The sequence below is a fragment of the Haemorhous mexicanus genome, chromosome 3, assembly GCF_027477595.1.
Source record: "Haemorhous mexicanus isolate bHaeMex1 chromosome 3, bHaeMex1.pri, whole genome shotgun sequence".
In the NCBI taxonomy this organism is placed as follows: Eukaryota; Metazoa; Chordata; class Aves; order Passeriformes; family Fringillidae; genus Haemorhous; species Haemorhous mexicanus.
In genome coordinates this window covers 48,618,239-48,643,775 of record NC_082343.1, presented here as the reverse complement: position 1 = coordinate 48,643,775, position 25,537 = coordinate 48,618,239, and the positions used below count along the sequence as shown (strand labels likewise).

Sequence of the window (25,537 nt, the reverse complement as noted above, 5' to 3'; positions counted from 1 at the left end):
ATTTTAACTGGTAATTGAACAAAATGCCTAAATTGACAGTGTCTACATCCACTGCATATGGTATATGCTATTTTAATACTTTTGTATTTGAGCTATATAGAAACACTAGAGGAAACAGGGAGTGAAAGTATTGGGAGATACTCTGATATCTTCCCTGCTGCAGAGGACAGGGGCCTCCAACCTGACCTGCTTTTTATAGCACAGTTACAATTTTAGCATTTGAAAACAAGTGTAAGGACTGAAGATTAATCATAAGTAGGTATCTGTGGAGATATTCCAATCAAGTTAAAGGAAGAAGTCACTGAACAGAGATATAATGACCTTTCCATAAATGCCATCCACACCTGTTACAAAGCTAGTGAAATTTTACAAGACAGAACTTAAGTCTTGTGGACTACTCAAGTTAAATTGAAACATAAATTTTGCTTTACTGAAGCAGTAAGAGGAGAAAATGGAATCACTCAGCTTGATTTTTACATGCCACTACTACTAAAGGTCAGCCTAGCTATAGGAGGAAAGACATGTCATTTCTAGAGGTGTTTATGTGAGAACCTCAACTTATTATATTGTACAGGAATGCGAAGTTTATGCTCAGAGCAACTCCTTAATTATGGCGATAACCATGCAATGGCCTTGTAGGAAGATATAGCCCTTAGGAACACGATTTATTCTGTGTATTTATTTCAGTATACTGAGAAGTTTGGAATCACAAAATCATAGAACATGCAAGGTTGTAAGGAATCACAGTGAAGAATAATTATTTGGTTGTTGTCCTGTGGCTAAAACATGAAATCCTTGTGAGCACAGTAAACATTTTACTTTATAATCTTCTGTAAAGGTTGTGAAACTTTGAAGTGTTTCTCACCTCTCTATCATTTCTCATGGAACTGGTGTTACATAGAAGCCGAATCTCTGGAAAAAAATCTTGTGTTTCTAAGGAGGCAGGCCTCAGTGACAGATACACAACTGGATTCCTTCGTGGAAATGGCACTATCTCAGGAAGCACCCATGTGACATATAGATGTGTTTGAGCTGAGTCACCCTGTTAAAATAACAGACTTAATGAAAGAGGAAGGAAAGAATTTCTCTATTCATAAAGAATTACAGCAAGTGTGTATGAAAAGCTTGTTTTCTTTGACAAATTACAGAAACTGTTACAGGTATTAACTAGCATATGCCTAAACTTCAAACTGAAGCTTCATCTAGACATATTCCAGCTCCCCTTAAGTTACCTGCTGTTAAATTAGAAGCTGTGCAGCTGTGGAATTCAGAGCTGTTGATTTTACTCATTTTAACTACCTCTTTAAAGTAAGTTGTCTCCTTAGTTTTAGCTGCTTATTTTACAAACTTTGTTACACTCCATTTCATATCTACCAAAACATCCAGCAAAAGTGATGGTTGTTCCAGTTGTCTGAGAAGCTACAGCTCAGCTAAAGCCCTGAGTCTCTGATTCCTCCCCATTGTGCCTAGAGTCATTCATGCTTTTCCAACTATAAGAGATTCACTCCAGTATCTAGTTCCTACTCTAACATTGACATTTCTGTCCATTTTGAGAAGTATTACTGAAATCAGCTCCTTAGGTTTGCTACTTTTTTCATAGATGTCTTAAGCTGCAGAATGAAGCAATAATTAAGATTTACTAAAATCTTATACTATTGAGTTAATCAAACATGAAATACCTTTAGGAAAGGACTAAAAATTGAGAGATCTATAGTAGAGTCCTGCAAAGGATCAACTGTCTTAGGCTGCTACTCCCATTTACCTTGCTAACTACTATACTTAAAGCCTTTAAAAAAGCTAATAATAAACCAACCTGTATTTCTCATTATCACAGAAACGTTTGTGGAAAAATGTAGTTCTGCAAGTATGTGAAACAGTATTAATCTACTTAGCTTCATAAAGACTTGGAGGAGATTCAACTCACCACTCTATTTGTCAAGGGATACATTTACATCATTTACACTTAATGGATTGTTGTAAACAATTTCAGTAATAACACTGAGGGGCAAGTCGTGTGATGGAGTATTTGAAAGCAGTCAGAATAACAGAAGAAAACTCTGTATAAAGCAGCTTTTCATTAGCAGGCTCGAAAGAATATATTATTTACAGAGATGAGAGCCTGTATATTTCTTTTTTCTCTCAAATATATCATCTGTTTAAACCCACATTTTCTACCTTGCACACAGCTGTTTTAAAGTTTCAGAAGAATTTTGTTCCAAGTTAAAAATTCCAGTTTGAGGAATGTAATTCCACAGAAATAAGGTTTGTCTGAGAAGTTAAGCCATAATTATTATAAGCTGCGAATGCATCTTGTTAGTTTTAGCTGAAAGGGACACAGAGTAGATGCTCAAAATCAAGCCAAGCAAGCCAATCTGATTTATTACTGCCTTGTTGCTTGGTATCCCTTCCTAAGAATCCAGTGTCTTAATCAATTAATTAAAAAGAAAAAAAAAAGTATACTTTCATCAAAATATCATCTTAAGAAGTCCTTTAAATAGACTAAACACTATCTGTAGTAACAACAGCAATATTTTAAAGCTGCTAACTCAAAGGATCTGTAACTATTGAAACCTCAATCACAAATGAAAAAGCAAACTCGAGGAAAAAAATTTGAGAATGCTGAAAACCAGTAATGGACTAATAAACATTTTAGCACTAGACAGAAGGGCAAAAAGCTAAGTTGATTGCATTGAAAAAATAGATTGTTCCTTGACAGTTTCTAAAAGTTTATCTACTAATTAATAAAAAAGTCCTATTTTACCTCAAAAATGAGGGGCTACCTAATGACATTAGTGGGGAAAAAGGAAGCATATTTGAAAAACCTGAATGATTTTTATCTTCCCTCTCTGTTCCAAAACAATAACTGCATGTTGACCTCCATCAGCCTTCAGATATGCCATCTTCAGCACACAATGCTCATCATCACTGTCTTGTGTTAAAGGCAAGGCTTTAACTTCTTGCCCGCTTTCAAATTCCCAGATTTTCACTGTTCCTACACAGGGATGACAAAAATGTAGAAAAGGGAACGAACTTTAGGCAATAACCTGTGCTGCAAATCCAGAATCTTAAATAAGACCAAACAGGGAAAAGAGAAAGAAAGAGAAAATCCAATTTGAGATCAAGAACTAGGCCACTGGTTTTTCAAAAGTTGTAACTGTGTGTTTCTTAGCAAAGCAGCTGTTGGGCCAAAAAAACTTAACAGAAAACATCACTACCCTCTCAATTTTTCCATATTTTATTCCATGTCTATTTTTTTGTACAGCCTAGGATAAAAGACGTCTGCTTATCTTACTTCTTACAGTTTCTGAATAACATCATCAGAAAGCAATCTATGGGCTACCTGGCAGAAGACTTTGGGCTGTGAGTGACAGCAATGAGCAGAGGGACCTGATTGTTGGATTTATCCCAGAGAGCTACTGGGGAGAAGGAGCTACAGAATTTTCTTAAGTAAAGCAATTAGTTACATGTGACTTTTCTTTTGTAAGACTTGACAACATTCACCTTCTATGGTGGTCTTAAGATCCATAAAGGATGTAGTCTCTGTTCCCAGGTAGAAACAAGAAATATTAGCCAATATGTTGTGTGGGAAAGGACATAATTTCGTCCTCATTTCATAAGTGTCATATTTTAGAAATTCAGGTGTGTCTTCTTGAACATTTTAATGTAAGAAGAATTATTATTTCATGTTAACAGAATATAAAATTATTTAAGCTTCCTGCACAATTTGATGTTCACTTGTGTATTGGAGACGTCTGGTCACATTACCTAAAACTCATGCGCCCTTAATAACTGACATGAAAAATATACAGGAAACATCTATATCTATTTGTCTGTCTGTCTGTCTATCTATCTATCTATCTATCTATCTATCTATCTATCTATCTTTCTCTTCTAGTGTTCAATGACTTCCAACACCATAAAATTGAGCTTAGAGACTAGAAAATTAAAAAACGACCATTCTTCATCTGCAGCCATTTAGTTACACATCTATGTCCTAAGTACTATGAGGAAACAACTTTTCAGACCAAGAGCTTTGAAGATAGTCTTTCAAAGAGTAATAGGCTAAAAAAGAACCAGAGCCCAAGCAGCCCAAAATCATGTTTCTGTGAACCACCTATCAAAGAGAACCCAACCAAGATCCACCCTACCCTTTTACAGACTGACAGCTGTGCAATCAAAATTAATTCTGTTACTGAGATAGTCAAGGCAAAGAGTTCTGTCTGCTAATGTAACATGCCATTAAAAAAAAAAAAAGGTAATAAAAAATCGTAAAGGTAAAAAAACCCAGGTAGTAATTATTTAATTGCTTTACCATCACATGCCCCAGTAGCAAGATAAACCCCATTTCTTTCAATGGCCGCACAGGTCACCTCAATATTCAGCCCATGTGCATCTTCTATTTGATATATTTGAGATCCTGTTTCTAGGTCCCAGACCTAAAAAAATAATACTAGTTATTTTTAATACATCCTCTAAAACTGATCACACAATGAGTTCTACTGTAATAGGAGAAATTATGGCCAATAGCAAAATTTTTTACTGAAACACCAGTGTATTTTCCCTGAAAATGTCCCTCTCTCTGGGGAAGCCACCCAGGCAAGAGGAGGCTCTTTTTTTATGTATACTATGATAAAGACCCTTGTTAAGTCAGAGAGGCTGATATTAAATATAAAGTGTTTTTACCGTTTGAAAGAAAAGAAATTTAACTAGGAAGAATGGTTTGATTTATAGTTTCTGTGCAGAATATACAAATGAGGCTTTTCATAAACATTTGGTCCAAAACCATAGAAACAACTATCTCTGATCATTATTGAATCCTTTTGGAAATTTAGGCAACACCTTTTAATGAAATACCAGTACAAAATTTGGTCACTGTAATGGGATAGCTCAGATGCAACTGGATTTGTCAAGTAGCTACTGATTTCATATGCACTGGAATCTGATTTTCTGTAGCACCAAGTGCTCCAAATTTTCTGTAGCACCAAGTGCTCCAATTGTGATTGTAATGGTGTTGCAGCCATTGTGATCTAAGGAAGACAGGGTTTACAGTGACAAATAACATCTTCAGAGAGACCCAATAAAAGATGCTACCCAAGTGACCCAATAAAAGATGCTACCTCTCCCTACAGATTTTGCCATCTAACGTACCAACAGCTGTGAAACTACACGTTCTCAGTACCTCTTGTGATTATTGTAGAAAATGTATTGTAGATCATTGTAGAATACTGTATTTTATTGTATTTATGTTAAAAAGAAAAGTTGAATCTTCTGAACCCAGATGGGGTCCATGGCTACCACTTCTTTGGACCCCCAAAATAGCCACAAAAACAACACTTTGAATAAAAAGTATTAGTAACTTATCAAATTTCCTGATAAGTTATTCTGAATACAAAAGCTGAGACTTCTATTTTTCAGTATAAAGGGGGACAACTTACACTCACCTTTAGTATTGACTCAGTGCAAATGCTGAGAATCTGGTGAAAAGCCCTGTTGTAAAGCAGAACATTGAGGCTCTTCTTATGTGTCTGAGGCAACTCTTTTGAACCTTTTGTCACATTAGCCAGGGGATAAATATCAATGACATCTGAACCTGCACAAGGTGAGAGAAGTGAGAATACATACATTTTGAGCATAATTTTCCTGGAAATGAAAAGATTTCATGTAAACCATTGGGTTTGTACGAGTTATTCTGAAGAGGATACAGAATATTGTCTGTTTTTTGAGAACATGTTCTCTGATGCAGAAAACATTCTCACAGAAAGTACCAGTCAAGCAATGGCCAAGTATTTACCTGTCTTACACAGTCCTCTGCCCACCTTTGATGAGATTGACATCCTGACTGCAAACTAGTAGAAGCCATAAATCCCTCAGTTGCAGAGTTGGTTGGCATGAAATGGAATGTACTCAAATACATAAAACTCAAACTGGGAGATCTTTCACTCAAATAAATTCTGGTTTCTGCTTTCTTAGGATAAAGCAATTCTATCTGCAGGCAACAATGGTGTCTTTCCAGTACCTTCTCTATACAGCACTGCAGTTCTGAGTGGTGTTTTACAAACAGTGCTCTCAGATTAGGGGTTGCAAAGCAGAGGCAGACAGGGACAATAAGACAAAAGAAAGGACAAGGTCTGTACAGTGCTCTCAAGCCAGAGTGCATACGCAGTTTCCCATTGCAGCTCCAGTATCCCTGCCCTGATATCCCAGCTGATCTTCCAGCAGAGGAGGAGCAGTGAGTCCAGAGCAAAGGAGGAAATTGCCTAATCCTTGGCATAAATCCAGGTCCAGAGGTCAGCAGCTTAGAAATAGGCACAGAAGGAAAGCTATGGCAATACTCAAATGAAGCATGAAGGTGAGCTGTGATTTATGAATGTTAGTGAATTACTAAGTGAAAATCTCCTCTGAGAAGCCAGGCACATAGCAATGAGAATGAATTCACTTATATACAGCCTCAGTCTCTTGCCCTCTTGAGGGGCAAGGAAACATTCACTTAGGCTTTTAATGAAATCATTAACAGAGTCTAGGACCAGACTTTTACAAATATTTAGGCACTTATAGAACCATTGTTTATAAGGGCAAATTACCTCATTTTGTCAAGGAGTGACCTGTATAAATTCCCAACATTGCTAAGCCTTGAAAATCTCACAAGCACAAATTTGAAATGAAGACAGTATCTGTATCCTTTACTGATTAAAAAATTCAGTAGAAACCATCAGGTCACTGAAAACAAAATGTTTCACATTTGTCTTCTCAGATCTGACAAGCTTTGCAAGCTTTGTGCCTTGTTCCTAATCCAAGGACAGAAAAAGCTGTCTCCAAAGACAATTACCTTATTTTCCTGGTACATGTCAGGCCTCTATAGCCTCAGAACATGTTCAAAGCTGTCCTTTTTGTGACTACATCTCTGGGGCAGACAAACCCTGCTGATTTCAAGAGTCTCTGCTTTGGATATAAAAGGCTAACTTCCTTAGTGACAAATGCAAAGTTCTGGTCCCTCAGAGGTGTCATGCTCCCCGCTACAAAGTCAGGAAACAGAGCCCAGAAACCCCAGGTCGAGTTCCCACAATACTTTATTCCTAATCAGTTGGGCAGTGTGTCTGTTGACACCTCAGGTTGTAGGGCTGTCTTTAGCCACTGAATTAAATAAGGAGTTTGAATATACTTGGGAGGGCTCCACAGAGATTGAATGCTGCTGTTTTCATCCTCAAACAGGAGGCGGGTCCTAGAGGAATACTTAGGAGGAGATCAATAACTTGACAGCTTTCAAGAAATTACAAGTCTATATAACAATCTGTGTAGTTTAATTTTGCTGTGGGAAGCTCACCTTGCCTTCAGAGAAGACTTTCTCATTTCCTTTGTTTCCTGCTGTTAATTCCCATGCTGCATATTTTCATACTATTTTCAATATTGAAATTAGCACCATATATAACCCACTTTAAGACAGTCGTAATGTGCAATTCCCTCCTCTCCCAGTATTATGTATATTCTCATTTACTTTACTCTTGTACTCAACTTCAGCTGTATTTAATCATAAAGAAAACTGGATTCTAAGAGAAGGGGCATGCTCTCACACACCAATTGCAATAACATACCTGTGAAAAGCAGGCCATGGTCATTGTCAAATATCATGGGAAAGGCATTCATCTCTTCTGGAGTCCCGTGACTTTCATAGAAGACCTGCAGTGGTGAAAGAGTCTGTATATCCCACACTCTAAAAACCTAGAGGGAGAGAGAGACGAGAAAATCTAATGCTGTATCCTGACTGGATTTTCAACTATTTTGTTTCTATGACATTAATATTAAAGCCTCCAATGAAAATTACATTGTTAAAAATTGTACGTCCCAAAATAATCAAGAAAAATATCAAAGGCATCTTTATTTGCATTTTACTAAGGATAAAATGCACAGAAAGGCTGAATTTTGTAGTCTTGACCTGAGAAGCCTACAGTAGAACCAGATTTCATAAAAACTGGTTCTACCCCTTAATGACAAGATGTCTCCCTTGTGTGCCATACTTTTCTGTAACATACAAATAAATGCCACTTGCTTAAAAACTTGTATTTGAACTGGAGGATGAAATGATGGACAACAGTACAAAGATAAATTTCAGGGGACACTGGATAAAGAAATTCCTGAAACCTCTGACAGACAGCAGATGTTGGACTAAGTCAGGATCAGAACGCACTGATCCAGAAGTATTATTTTTATGCATATAAAGTTATGGCACTCTCCATAAGGAAATGCCATCGACTGCAGACAGGGTACCATCCTGTAAGGAGCATTAGATGCATTTAGATGTATTTGTTCTTACCTTCAGGTTCAATGGAAAACACAGCATCTGCTTTGGACTCTAGAATAACTGTATGTTAGCAGTGCTTTTCATCCTGCCTGATCAAAAGCTGTGTTGAACTTACTGCTATCCCATGCCAACTATTTTTTATACTTCAAGAAATCACGATTTAATTTCTCAAGGCCTTTAGTGTGGCCTTTAGATCCCATGGCCTTTAGTGTGGTGTATTTCTCTCCAAGATAATTTTACTTTGCTCTCAAAAGTTATTCTGTCATAGCATCTGCCTGCACTTCTTATTCAGCTGCCATAACTGGTGAATTGTATGTAGGCATTTGTGCAAGTTATTTTATTCATTCAATTGCGCTATTATTATGGCTTCACTTTTAACTGGGATTTTAATGCAAAGACACATGTTGGTGCAACATCAACACTCTCATCAATACTCTGAGTGTTGTGGGCCTTGACAAAAGTCACAACCTGATTTTAAAGGATGTTACAGTGGATCCACCAGAATTCTGAAAAGGAAGAGAAGAAAAGGAATGGATACATCAGCCAGTGTTTAAACAAATTACCTTTGGCACCAGAGAGAAATTCATACATGAGTGTTTCAGAATTTTAAGTAGAAGAGAATTTCTCCTTAATATTTTGTTTGCTTTCAGGAAAACTCAAAAAGAAAGGACTCTACAGAACTTTTTACTGAGAAGAAATTTTCCCTGAGACAGTACTAAGTCAAAAGAACCATGTCCATCACATTCCTCTGATTGACTCCTGATACATTTCAGAGTTTACTCAGACATGCAATTTCTAAAGCCTACAAAGAGCAAAGCAGTCATTGAGAAGCCTTGAAACAGGAAATACATTTGAATAGGAAAAAAAATCATGAAGCCCTTCATCCACCTGAACAGTAGACCAGCAAAAACTGGAAGAAGGATTGATGATGAGAATTGAGAAAGTTAGGGTAATATCATAGGTGGATCTCCATGCTCAGTTTTGATACACTCACAGTTAGAACATGTAAAACGGGTAAGCACTGAAAATTAAGTAAATGTAGGTATTTGTGGAGATTCTACAGTCAGGTGAAAATAATAAGTCACTGAACAAAGATAAACCTTCCCATAAGCATCACCCAGATATGTTATAGTGTTAGTGAAATTACACAAAACAAAAATGAAGAAAGACAATTCTAATAGTGTAATGGACTATTCAAGTACAATTGGTTAAAAAATGAGACAGAGGTTTGATATAATATCAAGGCAATAAAAAGATAAGATGTTTTTATAGCACAAGAACATATAAGTAAGACCTTCCTGTGCTATTTCTTGCTGCTTGTTCAGCTGTTAAGGTCAGTAGCATATTAAGAAAATGCAGTCACTTAAAGTGACAGCAAAAAATCTAGATACATTGCAGCCTTCATAAATCTCTTCCCTGCCTTATGGCTGCCTTCTTTTCCCAGCCTGTGGGCAGGGATGGGGAGATTACACAAACCACTGTTCCACATGAGTAACTCCCGCAACACGGCATCACCAGTGCGGCCGCAAGACACAATGTCATCCGCATCAGCACACAGACTGTGCATGAATCCATGCATGAAGAGAGGCAACAAAAGGCTTGCTTATTCAGAAATTAGGAAGTGGCCAGGGGCAGTTGCCTTAGGAGTGTTGTGTTAATAGTAATTTTACTGTCCTACTTATTTATTGAATATTTCCCACAGCAGCCTTAGAAATACCAGGAATCCCTGAAAACCTCTGAGAGCATATTCTTGATGGCAAAGTGCTTTTGGACTGTGTCCTCTAAATGCAAAATACAGATTACATACAAGCAAACAAAACATGTTAGGGAGGAGAAGGAATGTGGAAAGAAGGTGCTGCAAGTGCTATTGGAAACAACCCACTGTTTCAACTTTATAGGGAAAGCTGAGCTGTACTTCCAGCAACATTATTTCTACAATAGTAGCTTACATTAATGAGAAACTTCATTTGGTTTAGTTGTTGGCAGAATTGGCTTTGACCCACAGACCGACTTTTTGAAGAGTTGGCAGAGCAGGGATACTTGCATGTGTTCCCACATTGTGACCAGCCTTTTCCACACGCTTGGTATCTGGCACACAGGGGCAGCATTCAAGGAATGCACACTGCATAGCTTTCTTCTATCTTGGCTGCAACAGCCCCAGAAAACTGCTTTGTTATCCTCTCCAGGACTGCAATATAGAACAGTTCCCTCTGTTCTTGGGGGCTCTTCTTGTCTCATTCATTTTTCAACCCAATGGCAAAATCACATAGTTACAGATGGAATTTCCACAGATGCTGATAAAAAAAAGGGAACCAAATCCCCCCAGAATTCAGTGGGACTTCTTGCACTGAGACCCACTCTGAGCCTTCTGATATCCCGTGAAAAATTTAAATGTCTATATTTGCACTCATAAACATTTTCCTTTTGAGCATGACCTTCCTTCGAGCCCTAAAACTCAGAACATAGAAAAAAGTCTGAAAAATCTTTTCCATTGGCTCTGAAGCCTTTGTTTTATGAGCATGTAAAACTAGTTACACTGCTCTTCTATTTTTGTCAATACACTCAAAGACAAACAGAAGACAAAAGATTAATCTTAACAACTAAAATGTGAAGAGCAGAGGGAAATAGAAAAAAGATGGGAAATAAGGCCAGAAAAATCGGTAAATAAATTTTTTACTTGCTCTCAGTACAATAAAGTACAGGCTTGGGAACACTTAGCTCTTGCCAGGTTTCTATGAAGACGCTACTGTGGAAACATGCTTTGACTTTGGAAGAAACAAATCCTGTTCTCCTTTCTGTCTGCAATCAGCTGAGATAGAAAAGAACTAAAGAAGTTCAGGTCCTGCCCCTCCCCCTTCCCCAACCAAAACATAATCCCTTCCAATTTCTGCTAGTTAAGAATAAGTCACTTTAAAACACTGTTCTATGGGAAATATCTCAATAACTCTCTAGAGAAAACAGAAACTTTCTTTTACTTCTTCCAAACTCTCACATTCTGCTGATACTTTTTGAAAGTTAAAGAATATTTGTTTTTTGAAGAAGTCAACTTTCCTCAGTTTTACAGAATGGTGATACTGCAAGTCTTTAAAAGGATTTATGAAAAAACACTCATGCAGGAAAATCCAAAATCCAGCCAATTGTAGGGCAGAAAGAAGTTGTGCTAGCTGCAGTATTCACTGTAGGCATAGACAGGAAGAGTGAGGAACAACTGAGGTGAAGCATTTAGTTTATCTGCTCCTATTTGCTACCTTGTTCACTTGTTTGAGAAGGTCATTTAAGGCTCCATGGTCTAAATGAAATAATTCACAAATTCATATATAATGTCTGAGGCCTCAAAGACAAAAATCACCAGGGCATGAATGTCGAACTGCAGTTCTGCTTACCGTGTTACATAAGTTATCTGCAGACAGTGTCTATATGTGTCTTGTGATCCCTGAAGGTGATCCTACAAGGTGCTACAACTCCCTGTCACAGTAAGAAGACTTAGGAAAAAATGGATGTCAATGGGATTACTTGTGAGGTTAAGGCAAGGAAGATTTAGTTCTAATCACATTAATGCAATGTGGTGCAGCAGTATATCTACTGCCTTACTGAGATAGCAACTTGACAAAGTTCAAAATGATAAGGATTTCAGATCAGTTTCGCAGATAATACCATTAATGGGGTAGTATATAAAATTACTTACTTTTCCCAAACCTGAAGGGCTGCTGGAAAGAAATCAAACTATTGTATGCAGTAGTGAGTCTAATTACATAGTAACAAGCCTGAAGGATATTTACTGGGTGCTGCTATTGAGAGGGTGTAAGTGCTCTGTATGTCTTGTCTCTCTACTGTGTGCAGGACGTGCTGACAACAGACATACCTGATCCTTGCTGCAAAGACAAAATAACACTCAACACTTCTGAAGAACAGCTTCAGTGGACATGTAGATGGTGTGGGGGTCAAAACAGGAAACTAGAGGTATAGAACAGAGGTGGCTGCCCATGGATACCTGAATCAGAATTCTGAGTTAAAAAACAGTCAGGTTTCTCATGTCAATCTTCAACCAATCTTAGAATTATCTCGCCTTAGACAAAGCTTTTGAAGTAATTTTACTTTTTCACGGAGTTTCCTTTTGTTATTGGAAAGGTCCTTTGGAGATCACCTTGTCTTATACCATGGTTCTCATAGAGCAGAGCCATGTCCAAATGGATTTGAAATATCTCCAAGGACAGAGATTCCACAACCTCTCTGGGAATCCTGTGTCTACGCTTGGTCCCCTCACAGTAAAGAAATGCTTCTTTCTTTAGAAGAAAGAATCTCCTGTTTAAGTATTCATTGTCTTTGTTCTGGTCACTGGGAGCCACTGAAAAGATCCTGGTACCATCTCCTTTACACCCTCCCTTCCAATATTTATCTACATAAAAGAGATCTCCCTTGAGACCTCTGTAGATTTTTGTAGTGTTGGGTTTTTTGTGGGTTTTTTTGTTTTGTTTTGTTTTGTTTTGTTTTTTTACTATCTAAGGCACAGAGTGATTTGAATATTAGAAAATGGGACAGGAAATTACAGAAAATTGAGTATCTAACATGAAAAGTCTGAAGAATATTCAGTGGTATTGAAGGATTACACAATATAAGAGAAGAATAAAATTCTTAATATCTGGGAGAAATAAACAAACCAAAGAGAATAAAGGCACAACAGTAAGAGAACTTTGGTTTCAAAGCTGTAAACAAGAAACGTGTCTGATTTAGATGTCGCCACATAATTTTTTTGAAGGATGACTGGAACAGATTTCCCAAGTGCCTCTTTTTCAAATTATCTAGATTAAATTTAATATTGTTATACAGTACGTTCCAGTAACGGCCATGATTAGCAATGCTTTGACATAAATTAAGCACTGTGTTTCCAGCTGAGTTGCTCTCATTCTTCAGGAAGACAAATGACTGTGCTATAAATATAGCCTTATAACAATATCATGTGCTTTCAAAGCTGGTTAGACAGACAGTCACACTAACAGGCACTGATACAATCACCTGCTCAGTTCCAGACTGACAAAGACACTTATGACTTCCCACAGGGATATCGCCCAGCTGATACTAAGCAGATCAGGAGAGGGAGGACAGGAGACTGATAACATCAAGGCTTGAGTAAATTTGCAAAAGTCAGAAAATGAAAAAACTAATCACATATCTTACCTCCCTTTATCTTCTCTGAAATGCTAAAAATCTAGCCTTAGGTTGTGTAAGAGTAAAGCTAACATCTGTACAACAGAGTTACTTTAGGATAGGCAAATTTTAGCAAGGAAATGTTTATGTGGTTGCATCATGTTGGCTGCACTAGATTTTGAAGAAATTATGAATGGAATTAAACTCTCCCATGCCCCAGAATGAAGATTTGAGAAATTCCTGCTTATTGCACTACTCTCCTGCCATGTGTGAATGTGTGTATTGCTCTTTAGCTACCAAAAAATGAAATTACTTTTAAAAAGAAAAAACCAAAAAAGCAGTGATTTCACTTGTTTAAAACAAGGGGTTTGTGTTTACAAACTTTACAGTGTTTGTGTTTCCACTGTACAGTGGTTTAAAGACTGGGAATATAGTTCCTATATTAGCCCTACTGATCATCAAACAAAATTTTGTTTTTATGAATTGAGGCCTGTAGGCTCAAATGTTGTTCTGACTCACTCAGGTGGTCTAATTCAACCAAACCCACCCCTGGAGATGTTGAGAGACAATGTCAATGAGACACCTGGTGGAGTAAATTTTGGCTTTCTGACTTCCACTGACAACTCAAGTAGGCAAGACATGAAGTTGTAGCCTCCACTGTTCAAGCTGTGAATCCCCACTCTGCACTGAGAGAGAGAGAGGCTGTCACTGCTTCACAGCCTTTCAGTACAAGAGCCATTCCTCTTGGAATAGCTCTTGTCAGTCTGCAATAGCAGGTCAGGTCTGGTCTCTGTCCTTAGCCTTAACCTCCTTGTTTCCACAGAGTGTAAGATCATCTTTCAGATAATGGCCAGCTTCCTGCCACATCTCCAGGTTTAATTGACCCTGTGCCTACTGAATGGTTTTTTTCTCCCTTGATGCTTCCTGAATACATTCAATCAGTTCTGTAATATGAAAAAAATGAAGTAATAAATGCTTCTTGATGAAGGATAAAAATAAGAATGGGCAAACTATAGAGAGATGGGGCAATGAAGGACTGAGTCACATGAAGGAGAGGAAAACAATAAACACAGAAGAGATTTCCTGTGTAGTATTCTTCTATCTGTGCTGAAGCATCAAGTCAGTTTTCCATTGTTTCATTACCCCACAGACTGTTCTCATATTACCATACACACTGTAAAAGTAATTATTCTGTTTATTGGGCCCAATAGGAAAAAAATAAAAACCAACAAGCAACTATAGCAATTTCTATCAACTTAGAGTACTGGTATTTGTAGAAAAATGCATTAGTGGCAGATCAAGTATCTTCATACAGGACAATCTTGCCTTGCCTGCTTGAAACGTCAAACTGATGTCATAATTTGTTGTTTATCGAATATATCTTGAAGCATCTGGGGATGCTGCTTAGCTAAAATTCCAAGTCCATAGCTGGCTTTTTTCAAAGGACTTAATGTATTCTACAAGCATTTTTTGTCAATAAAAAAGACGTTGCTTCAGTGCTTGAATAAGCCATATTATTTTACTTTGCAACGAAAAGGTGTAAAATAGTTCTAACAGTGGGAAATAATCACTCATTCCTCTTTTTATAGCTCCCAAATGATAAATAACAATGATATTACAATCATAAATCTAGAGATAGGCTTTGGCAGTTATCTCAGAAAAAATGTTTCCAGAAAACTCCTTTAGTGGCTTCTGCAAATAATTCCAATCAAAGAGTTATATACATTTGCATTTACAGTCATATACATATGCTTTTACTTTTATGCCAATAATCTAATCTATGCCTATAACATGATGACACTTTAGCAGAGTCCATGCCTTATATGCAAACCTGACTCCATATTTTGGTACAATGACACAAGGGATGAGTTAATATCTTCAGACAAATTTAAAAGTAATTACTTTTTGGAAATATTTTCAACCAAAATGTAAGTCAAGACACACTCTAAGTGTAATTGTGATGAATGTAGTTCATGTTGGTCTGTGGTATATAATTTAACATACAATTGTGATTGTGGGAAATCTCAACACAAGATTCAAAGAATGTCCCTATGATTAGGAACACACAGATCAGTATTTCAGATCTTCTTGTAAATTCATGTAACTGAACTGCTGAAGAAAATGACATGGCTGTGGACTACAGCTGTAAGTGTACCTATGCAAACTGTTATCTCCAAGGTATTCACAAACTGGAAGATCAGGGACAAACTTGTTTCCATGAGTATTATACTCCAGAGCAAGTTCAGCAGCAAAGAAATATGAAAACTCCTACCTTGGCCTCCCCTCTACCTCAATGACACAAATGTGGAAATATTAATTCATATGACTAAAAGTCATTATCACAGAAGTTATATACAATTCAACATCTCTGCCTAATTTGTAGGTATTCTTATGTTATAAACCCAAAAAACGAAGTTTAATTTTTGTGATAGAAGAATTAGAAAATTTTTAATAGCTGCCTGACAACTTTTAACTAATAATTAGTTCTATCAAAAAATTCTTATAATGTTGGAGCAAACAAAATGCTTATGTGCTGGATTAGTTAAAGAAATCTTCTTTTTCTTAAATAGAACAATTGTTTGATTTCAAATTCCAAAATAGTTCCTTAATTGTTGCAGTAATTAACATGATGATGCCTCCCTCCCCTTGTTCTGGGATCTACTCTCTTTTTCATGCTCTGGTTTGTTCAGACTGTTAGAGTTAAAAATCTTCTAAACTAGCTCCTTCCACTATAATACAAATCTCCTATGATCTCTAATTTTTTTCACTAGTGCTATGAAATCACGGTTTCAGATTTGTTAATTTTTACATTTTTGTATAAACCACAATACATATATTTGTGTTCTATAGTATGGAACTAGGCTTAATAACACCAAATAAATCCCCTAGTATTCTTGCAATAGATCTGTAAGATTTGTGGAATTTTTAAACCATTCACTGCAGGTTTTGAGCCTTTAATTCAGCCAATACTTCTTTAGACTGCAATGCATTGCTGCAGCACAAATCTGAGACCAAAGGCCAATGTGATCCCTTACTTTTGAACTCCATAGTATAAATCAGTTGCATGCAGGCTGCAGAGACATTCTTGTGAGAACATTTCACATTGCACAAAAATATCTTTACAATGACAAGGAACTTTTCAATATAGTTAATGAAAAATAGCCATAAAGTTTAAAATCAGTCTGAATCTCCAAATGTAACAGCTATGTAACAAACAAAACAACTGCAGATCTTAATTTAAAAAAATTACTCCCTACTTTTCACCTTATTTTTCAACTTTAGTTGAAAGTGGCACAATAAAAACCTTTTATTTTAATATGGATAGCTGATATGGTTTAGGTTAAATTCAATTTTGGGAAGGTCTTGAAAAAAAAGTTGATTTAATTTTCCTAAGCTTTTCCTCTAGTTCTGCTATTCTGTCAAACATTTATTGTAAAATCTATATAAAGAGATTTTGTTTCACTAGGATTCAATGCTTCTATGAGATCATTGACATGTCTCTAACTTATTTTCAGTAAAGATATATAGACTGTCCTTATTTCGCTTCTCCTTTGCTTCCTGCATGACAGTCACTGAAAGATGGAAACAAAACAGAGAAAACTATTTTGATTTTTTATGCTAGGCAGATTGAAAAGCAAGCTGGTCCTTGTTTTGCAGGTGGAAACAAATGAAATTCTAAAGTATCATCCCTGAGAAGCTGCGCACCTTTATATAATTTCTGGTTCTAGACTGTGAAACACAAATGTGCTCTAAGCAGGCTGGAAGGAATCCTGTTATAGCAGACCTCCTTCTGCTATTTGGTATACCATATATCTTCTTTAGATTGCACGTTTGAGGTACAGGGTGATAAGCACTTTCTTTGAAAGTCTGTATTTCGACTCCTCTGTGAGGGACTCCTTCTTTTTTGATAAAGTCTTCACTATGACCACAAGATTTATCTGACACTTGAAAGTTTAGGAATTTATGTCTATTATTTTTTAAATTTTTTTGAGAAGTGTAATTGCAGCCTTATAACTCACTGCACTATTTAAACACACATGGCTTTTAATTAAAACAAACTTTCATGTATTCATTTGCAGCTACAAGTGGTCTCACTGATGTCATTGGCACAACTCAGCTATATTTAGTTGAGACCACATGTCCACATACTTAGAGACTTTTAAAATAGATTTTGCTTTCTCATAAGTCATCATACTGAATCATAGAAAAGCCCAGAAGGGTTCGCAAAAGATCTACATTTACTGCCCCAGGGGCTTCATTCTCAGTTGCTTTTTCATAAGTATCTTAATGTTCATTCATTCCCCTTAAGTCATGTCTTACATCTTACTTCATTTTTCCTACACATATAACTTGAGGCTATCTGCCAAAACCCTCCTTAATTCACAGTAATGTATTCTTGTAGCAAAGCTACAGAGGTATCTACAGAATAGATATTACAGGGATAGATTTATAGAAGTGAGGAAAGGGGAAGGGTTATGGCTCCAGGATTCTGTGAAGATGGGAAATTTTGATAATTTATTTTCAGCTAGTATTAATTTTAGAAATGTGCAAGGTTTTTTAAGAATAAGATTAAAAAAGTGAAAATGAGGTATTTACTGCCACCACAATGAGCAGTGGTAAGCAATTACAGCAGAAGAGTGGCATGGGCAGGACAAATAGTTCAGCAATATTTCCTACATAATCCAATAAAAATCTGGAAATCTTTGAGATAGAAGGATATCTCAGCAGACTAATTACATTAGGTCCTCATTGATTTATAGGAGCTATTTTCCACAATCATGCCTTCAATTTTAATGACCATTCTAAACTCTACTATTTCTGCTCAAGGCCTGCAGCTTTAACCAGTCTGGCATAACTGGTTAATTTAGTACCTATCCTCTCCACTCCATCATGCAGATGTTAATAAGGATATTGAATAGTTAAATATTTAAATATCGAAAATATTGCATTGGACCACCTTGAAAGAGTTCTACAGCCATTCACAACTACTCTTTCAGGAGCTTCTCTCTTATTTTTGCACATATTTATATAAGTTTTATTCTCTCCTCAGAAGTCTCATTTTGACAAATCACATAAATAACCAACACTAGGATTCCATCAATCAATTCTTGTATACCCATCTCTTTCCAGCAGAATCTTGCAATATTTGGTGTAATAAGTGTTATTACTGATTTTATTAGTATTCCTGTTTATGGTCAACGCTTTGGAACAGTAAGCCTTGTAAAAGACACTGGTTAGAAAGAGATCAATAGTTGAACATGATATATAAAGACACCAGAAAAACTCCACCTATGGATTTAGTAGGCTGGGAGGAAGAGAGAAGTGCAAAAGAACTGTAGGAAATTTTTGCAGGTGATCACTACTGAAGAAAGCATTCGATTACAGGTTCTGTTTTAAATCTGCCAGTTGCTAAAGTAATACAGAAATTATCAGAATGTTAATACCCACTATTGTAAGCATTCTTTTGGCACATTTGTGAAGATAATATGTGAAATAGTTCCACTCTAGAATTGCTTCTCAACATAAAATATTTTGGAAATTTAAAGCTAAAGCCTTTTTATTAAAATAAATGAAGTGATAACTAATTACTATCAGAAGTACTTACTCAAAAATAGATTCCTACTTCAATTTATAACATGCATTTCACAAAATCACAGAATCATTTAGGTTGGAAAGACCTCCAAGATCATCAAGTCCAACCTCTGACCAAGCACTGCCTTGTCAATCAGATTATGGCACTAAGTGCCATGTCCAGTTGTTTCTTAACATGTCCAGTGATGGTGATCCCACCACCTCCTGGGGCAACTCATTCCACTGTTTACCAACCCTTTCTGTAGATAATTCTTCCTGATATTAAACCTAAACCTCCCCTGGCACAGTGTAAGGCCACTTCCTCTTGTCCTATTTCTAGTTGCCTGGGAGAAGAGGCTGACTGACCCCCACCTGGTTACAGCCTCCTTTCTGGCTGTTGTAGAGAGTGATAAGGTCTCCTCTCGGCCTCCTTTTTATTCCAGGCTAAACACCCCTGGCACTCTCAGCTGCTCCTCAAGGGACTTGCGCTCCAGACCCTTCACCAGCCTCACTGCCCTTCTCTGGACATGCTCCAACACCTCAATGCCCTTCCTAGAGTCAGGGGCCCAACACTGAACACAGGATTTGAGGTATGGTCTCACCAGTGCTGAGTGCAGGGGGACAATCACTGCCCTGGTCTTGCTAATCCAGACCAGGATGCCATTGGCCTTCTTGGCCATGTCAGCACATTCCCAGCTCGAGTTCAGCTGCTGTTGACCAGTAACCCCAGGTGCTTTTGTGCTGGGCAGCTTTCAGCCACTCTTTCCCAAGCATGAAATGCTGCCTGGGGTTGTTGTGGCTGAAGTGCAGGACCTGACACTTAGTTTTATTGAACCTCATACTGTTGGCCTTGGCCCATCAATCCAGTCTCTCCAGATTCCTCTGCAGAGTCCTCCTCCCGTCCAGCAGATCAACACTCACAGAAAACTTGGTGTTGTCTGTGAATTTAGTAAGGATGCACTTGGTCCCCTCATCCTGATCATCAATAGGGATATTGAACAGGTCTAGACCCAACATTAATCCCTGGGGTCACCTCTAGAGACTGGTCACCGACCGGATGTGGCACTGTTCACCACCACTCTCTGTGCCTGGCAATCCAATCAGTTCTTAATGCAGCAAAGGTGCACCTGTGCAAGCTGTGGGCTGACAGCTTTTCCAGGAGAATGCCATGGGAGACAGTACCAAAGGCTTTGCTGAAGTTCAGGCAGACAACATCCACAAACTTACCCACACCCACCAGGTGGGTGGTCATAAAAGGAGACCAGGTTAGTCAGGAAGGACCTGCCTTTCCTAAACCTGTGCTGGCTGGGCCTGATCCCTTGGTTGTCCTGTATATGCTGTGTGATTGCACTCCAGATCCTCCGTTCCATAGCTTTGTGGGGCACTGAGGTTAGGCTGACAGGCCTGGACTTCTCTGGATCCTCCTTCCAGCCCTGTTTCCTTGAGGTTCAGAAAAGTGTTTTACCTTTGCACAGGAAAGGCTGATGACATGTTGATCTTTCTCATTTGTCACAATTTCCACAATACCATGTTTGTGTCCAAATAGTTTCCCCGAAGGACTAAAATTAACAACAGGATTCCACAAACGAAGGATTCTGTCATTACCTAAAAGAAAAGAAATTAATATATAGTCAGAAAGATTGAATAGTCACTTGTATTACAAATAAGCTTTGTAATTGAGAGCTTTCATTTGGGTAGACTACTCCCACATAAAGATGTGAAGTTTTCATTTTAAGGGCTGGATTGCAGCTTATGTTTCATTGCTTAACCACAAACACATATTAAATATGCACAAATTATTAGCTTTTCAAAGCCTTTTTATTTTGCTAAAGGAATGGCTGGGACACTGAATGAGACTACATGGACTAGTGAGGAGCAGACTACTTTAACAGAAATACAACTGGGGCTCATAATTTGTTTCCTTCAATGAAGTAATTTAGGAAAATGAAAAAAAAAAAAAAAATTGTCCAGTTAGCCAGGATACAAAAGGATAACCTCCTTTATGGAAGAAGACAAACATCCAGAAAGGAGTAGGCATGAAATTTGAGGGCAGACAGAAAAAAGTAACTGCTGATGATTGAGTTTGTAGTAAAGTAAATGAGCATTAGGTATTTAATCCTTATTTTTATGTTCAGACTTTGAATTTGCTTACAATTTAAGGAATCATCTTTGATTGTGTTATAGGTGAATGCTTGGTACTACTTTGCTAATAGTTTCCATAAATATTTCAAAACACAAGGATGTTAAAAATGTATTTTAACTTTGAATTCCTGGCAAATATTGCAATTGTACGAATTGTATGCATCTAGCTGAACAGTTTATTTTGACACACAATAAATGAAACAGCCACATTTTGTCTAAACTTCTGCTTGAGTTCTACTTTTCTCTCAGCTTAAATTGAAGAGCAAAAAGCAAAATACCCATAGACTAGGAAGTACATGTCCCAAGAGAACCAGCTCAATTATGCTAAGCACTCAGCTCAATTATGTTAATAATCTTCCTTAAGCTTGTTCAACCTACTGTCATTAGTCAGTCCCTCCATTTCTCTCTACAGAAATCTATTCCTTTCCTTCTTAATGCAGCAAGATGTGATTTGTTTAGGAGCACCCCATCTCCCTTTTCCTCCATTAAACAATATTGTTCTCTCAGTTAAATTGATTCCGCTGTTTACGTGGCTTCTCTCTAAATGAGAGAGCCTCACTGAAGGAATGATCTACTCTTAAAATAGCTACAACAGAAAGCCATTTTGATTTATGCCAGCTCATTTCACAAGTGTGACTGAGAATTCAACTATGCAAACAGCTGTACCAGCCCAGTGGAGGGAGAACTTCTGCAAAGGAAAGGAAGGCCACGTGTAAGTAGCTGACTGGCTTGAAACTTCAAAGAGAAGAGATTCTTTTTTAGGCAAAACTACCCTAGACAATCTGTATATGCTGCAGCAAGGCAGGAAGTAGCCTAAATGGGTTATAACTGCACAAATGGTTTATGAAGCCCTTTTGGATGGGGAAACTTCAGAATTTGGTCACCATCCCTGCTCACTTCCTCAGAGTTTGTGTTAGGCTGCCCCAGACATATCCTGCAAATTAGCAGAACCCTTGTGACCAGGTCAGGGTTTAAGGTGAAACAAGCCCATGGGCATAAAACTCAGCTTGCAGATCTCCCATGAAGAAGGACATGAAATACAGTTGACAGAAGCCTCCAGTGAGACTGATGAGATTGGGTTTAACATCAGGGGGAACAGACATTGCTTAAACAATATACCCCTTACCAGCCCCAGATAGAAACTGTCATGTCTTAAGATGATGGAGAACTCAGAAGAAGCTGTTGACAACATCTGATCAACTTGACTACCTGCTGGCTGCACTTTTGAGGAACAGAGCCTTTCTCAGTCTTCCTAACAGCTCTGCTCTTTATATTCCTGAAGTGATAGCAGTGATTGAAGGGGAGGATAGTGCCCTTTAATTCTGGCACAGAGTTTCTTTTAAGAGTAGAATCACTAATACATGTAATTTACTTCAGTTATTAACAGGAAGATCAAGTGACATTTGGGAAGAAAACCTTTCCCTACACTAAAAAATACTGTTTGCTTTTTATGTGAAATAGTGGATTCATTTTAGTTCATTTTACTGATGTGGAGATAATGGTAGATTTTATTATAGTTGATGTGCTCTCTGCTCTCTTTCTGGACTAATGCCAGATTGGCCCTAAGATTCACTGCAACCCTGGAACATTTCCTGGAACATTTGTTCTCTCCATGCTCCAAATATGCCTCCAGGATTCAGAATCCTGACACAGAAAGTCTGGGTACCAAGCACATTCAATAAAAGCTTGAAGAAGATGATCTATTCAACAGCAATTTTAAAAGATTTTGTAAAATCAGTGATTTGAATGAAAACAGATTCAGTTGTGTATGGTCCTTTTCATGATAAACAATTATAAAACCAGATGTTTAGAGAATTTTTTAGAAGTCAGATTTTACAACCACAGCTCTATTCTAGCTATATGTTATGGACTCAAATACTTTCTTTGAACATGTGGTGCTTTGTCTAACTGTCTCTCTTGCTGACACAGTTTTGCAATTTGTGTGGTATTACAAGCCTGCTGAGATGTCTGCCTTTCAGTGGTGTTGAAATCCACTTGAGAACAATAACATATTTGAATGGAGAAATACTAGACTCAGCCTGGCATCCTCAAAAGACTGTAAAATATATACACCTCCCGGTTTCTTTCTAGGCTGCTACGCCCCCACAGAAAACTCCTTACCCTTTAAAAGAACTTGTCTTTCCTTCAAATCTGTCTTATAAATAATATTGCCTCATAATGTCTGCAAAACCTCTTCAGAACAGTCAGACATCTGGGGAACTAGTTTATCATGCTGACAAATGTCTCTGTTTTATTTTTTTCTTTGTGCTTCCTTGTCTGTCTTTGTATGCTTTTCTTAAATTTAGATGGCATCATAGAAAAGAGTTTGCTATGCTTCTAACAGCTAATGCTAGAGGAGTTCTGGGGATTTCTATCACTGGGATTCCTGGGAATTCCTGAAAATGTGCTTCACTTGTTCCAGGAATTCACAAAGGAAACTGAACAAGCATGGAGTAGCTCCTTTTATCAGTCCTAATCTGCTACTGTTAGATTTAGGAATCTCTAATAGTTTTTCTTCTGTTTCATTGCTCACAGGAAAACAGCCAAACTTGAAGAACTAATAGGGTTAGAAGTTGATGTATCATTTAAAACTGATCATCTGTTTTTATATGCATTCCTAATTTGATTTTAACTGCAGTCATTCCCTGAAATGATGATTAAGACATAGATGGAATTGAAATTAATACAGAATAAGAATAAAACCATGTAAATTTACCACTCAGTGTAATATTAATGCAAAATGCTACAGAGAGAAGTTATTTTAAACTTCTCTGAGCTCCATGTTTTAGGCTGCTATCAGGCTTTTATCATTTTACTGATTCAAATCTAGCCTTACGCATGAAAAGCAAACTCAGTACGAGGTTTGTTTTTATCTTACTCATTTTTATAAATTTCAAATACATAGAAGACAAAACTAGGTTGTGTCACAGTACTGACAAACTCACGGGCATAATCAAATACAAATAAATGATGGAAGACTGTGTTAAAATATGACTTTTTAAATAGTCACAGTGATAATTCATCACAGTATGTAACATTCCATTTGTGCTATAAACACCTGCCTAGATAACATTAAGTTGGGGCTTACTAAAATGTTGAGCAGATTTACCCCTGCTGAATACCTAGGAGCTAGCCTGCAATCAAAGGCAGGATTTTTCTTTTATATTAATTGACAAATGAGACAAATAAATATAGCTTTTACAAATGTTTGAACATGTCACCAAGAAATCTATATATTATGATTCCTGAATTATTTACCTGTTACGGTCTCTCATTTTTAGGTTATATTACAGGTAAAATTGCAGGCTCCCTAATTAACAGGACTAGCTTATGCTTATTTTAAATAGTTTAAATCTGTCATGAATTGGATCATCAACGTGTGTTTCTCAATTAGTCAAGAGTGAGATGACTTTTAAGATACAGAGGCAAACACATTGTGCTTCAGCCTGATGGTATGATGTGACATTGGGAACAGTATATTCTACTAACAGAGCACAGAATTCTAAAGCTCAGCTTTTGAAGGCTTTAGAAGAGGGGTCTCTCAAGAGCTGTAGCATTATTCTAAATTCTGGGTGCAACTTCACAGTAGGCCCTAACTGATCTAACTTCATAGTGAAATTGTGAAAGAGATGACCCCACCCTGTCTTTGCCTTTGGACAGGCATTCCCACTGGGCTCTGGGACTCCTAGTAATACATAGAAGTAATATATACAGCCCAGGAATAATTTTCATTCATATTCAAGGGGAGCAGCAGGGCTAAGCTTTGGGAATGAGGGTGAGAGGCAGGAGGATGCTCTTCAATTACAAGATGAAGGATGGTGGGTGAACAAGCAAGACAGGATTCCAACTCAAGTACTTCCAGTACTTTTGTGCAGTCAAAGTCAAAACAGATTAGAATTCAGTGTTGAGAAAAGTCATCTGCTTGTAAAATATCCTGATTAGGGATCTGTTTAGATGGGACAGGATCTCCTGCATTCTAAGCCCATCCTCCAACCATCACAAACAAGTATGCAATCTAACTTTTTCAAAAATCCAAGCTCAATTTAAAATTGAGAATCTTTTTCTGCAACTGCCACTATTCAGAAGCTTCTTCCTGAATATCACTGCTCTAATTTTTGCTCTAATAGACATCAGTGGCATTCCTTGTTAATTGTCATTTTTCTAGGTTATAGAAAATATACCTTTTAAATCTCTGCACAATGGTGCAGTTAGAGCTTAGGTCAGTTGGTTAGAGTCTGCTCCTATAAACACCAAGACTGTGAGTTCAATTACTTTATGGGCCATTCACTTAAGAGTTGGACCTGATAAGTGTTATGGGTCCCTTTCCCCATCTTTTTTCTATATTCTATATACTTTTCTATATTCAACTAATCTTTCTCAAAC

At 37.3% G+C, this 25,537-nt stretch overlaps 1 protein-coding gene across 1 annotated transcript in view; it reads right to left on the bottom strand.

Moving 5' to 3' along the window:
- The window catches only part of WDR64 (WD repeat domain 64), a 58,775-nt gene that overhangs the window by 18,391 nt on the left and 14,847 nt on the right, over nt 1-25,537 (bottom strand). The window contains exons 10-15 of the mRNA XM_059843289.1: nt 20,478-20,617; nt 7,590-7,716; nt 5,442-5,590; nt 4,313-4,436; nt 2,823-2,992; nt 866-1,042 (exon numbers count right to left, since the gene is read on the bottom strand). Coding sequence (XP_059699272.1) covers nt 866-1,042; nt 2,823-2,992; nt 4,313-4,436; nt 5,442-5,590; nt 7,590-7,716; nt 20,478-20,617 — 887 coding nt within the window. The remainder of the gene's footprint in view (nt 1-865; nt 1,043-2,822; nt 2,993-4,312; nt 4,437-5,441; nt 5,591-7,589; nt 7,717-20,477; nt 20,618-25,537) is intronic.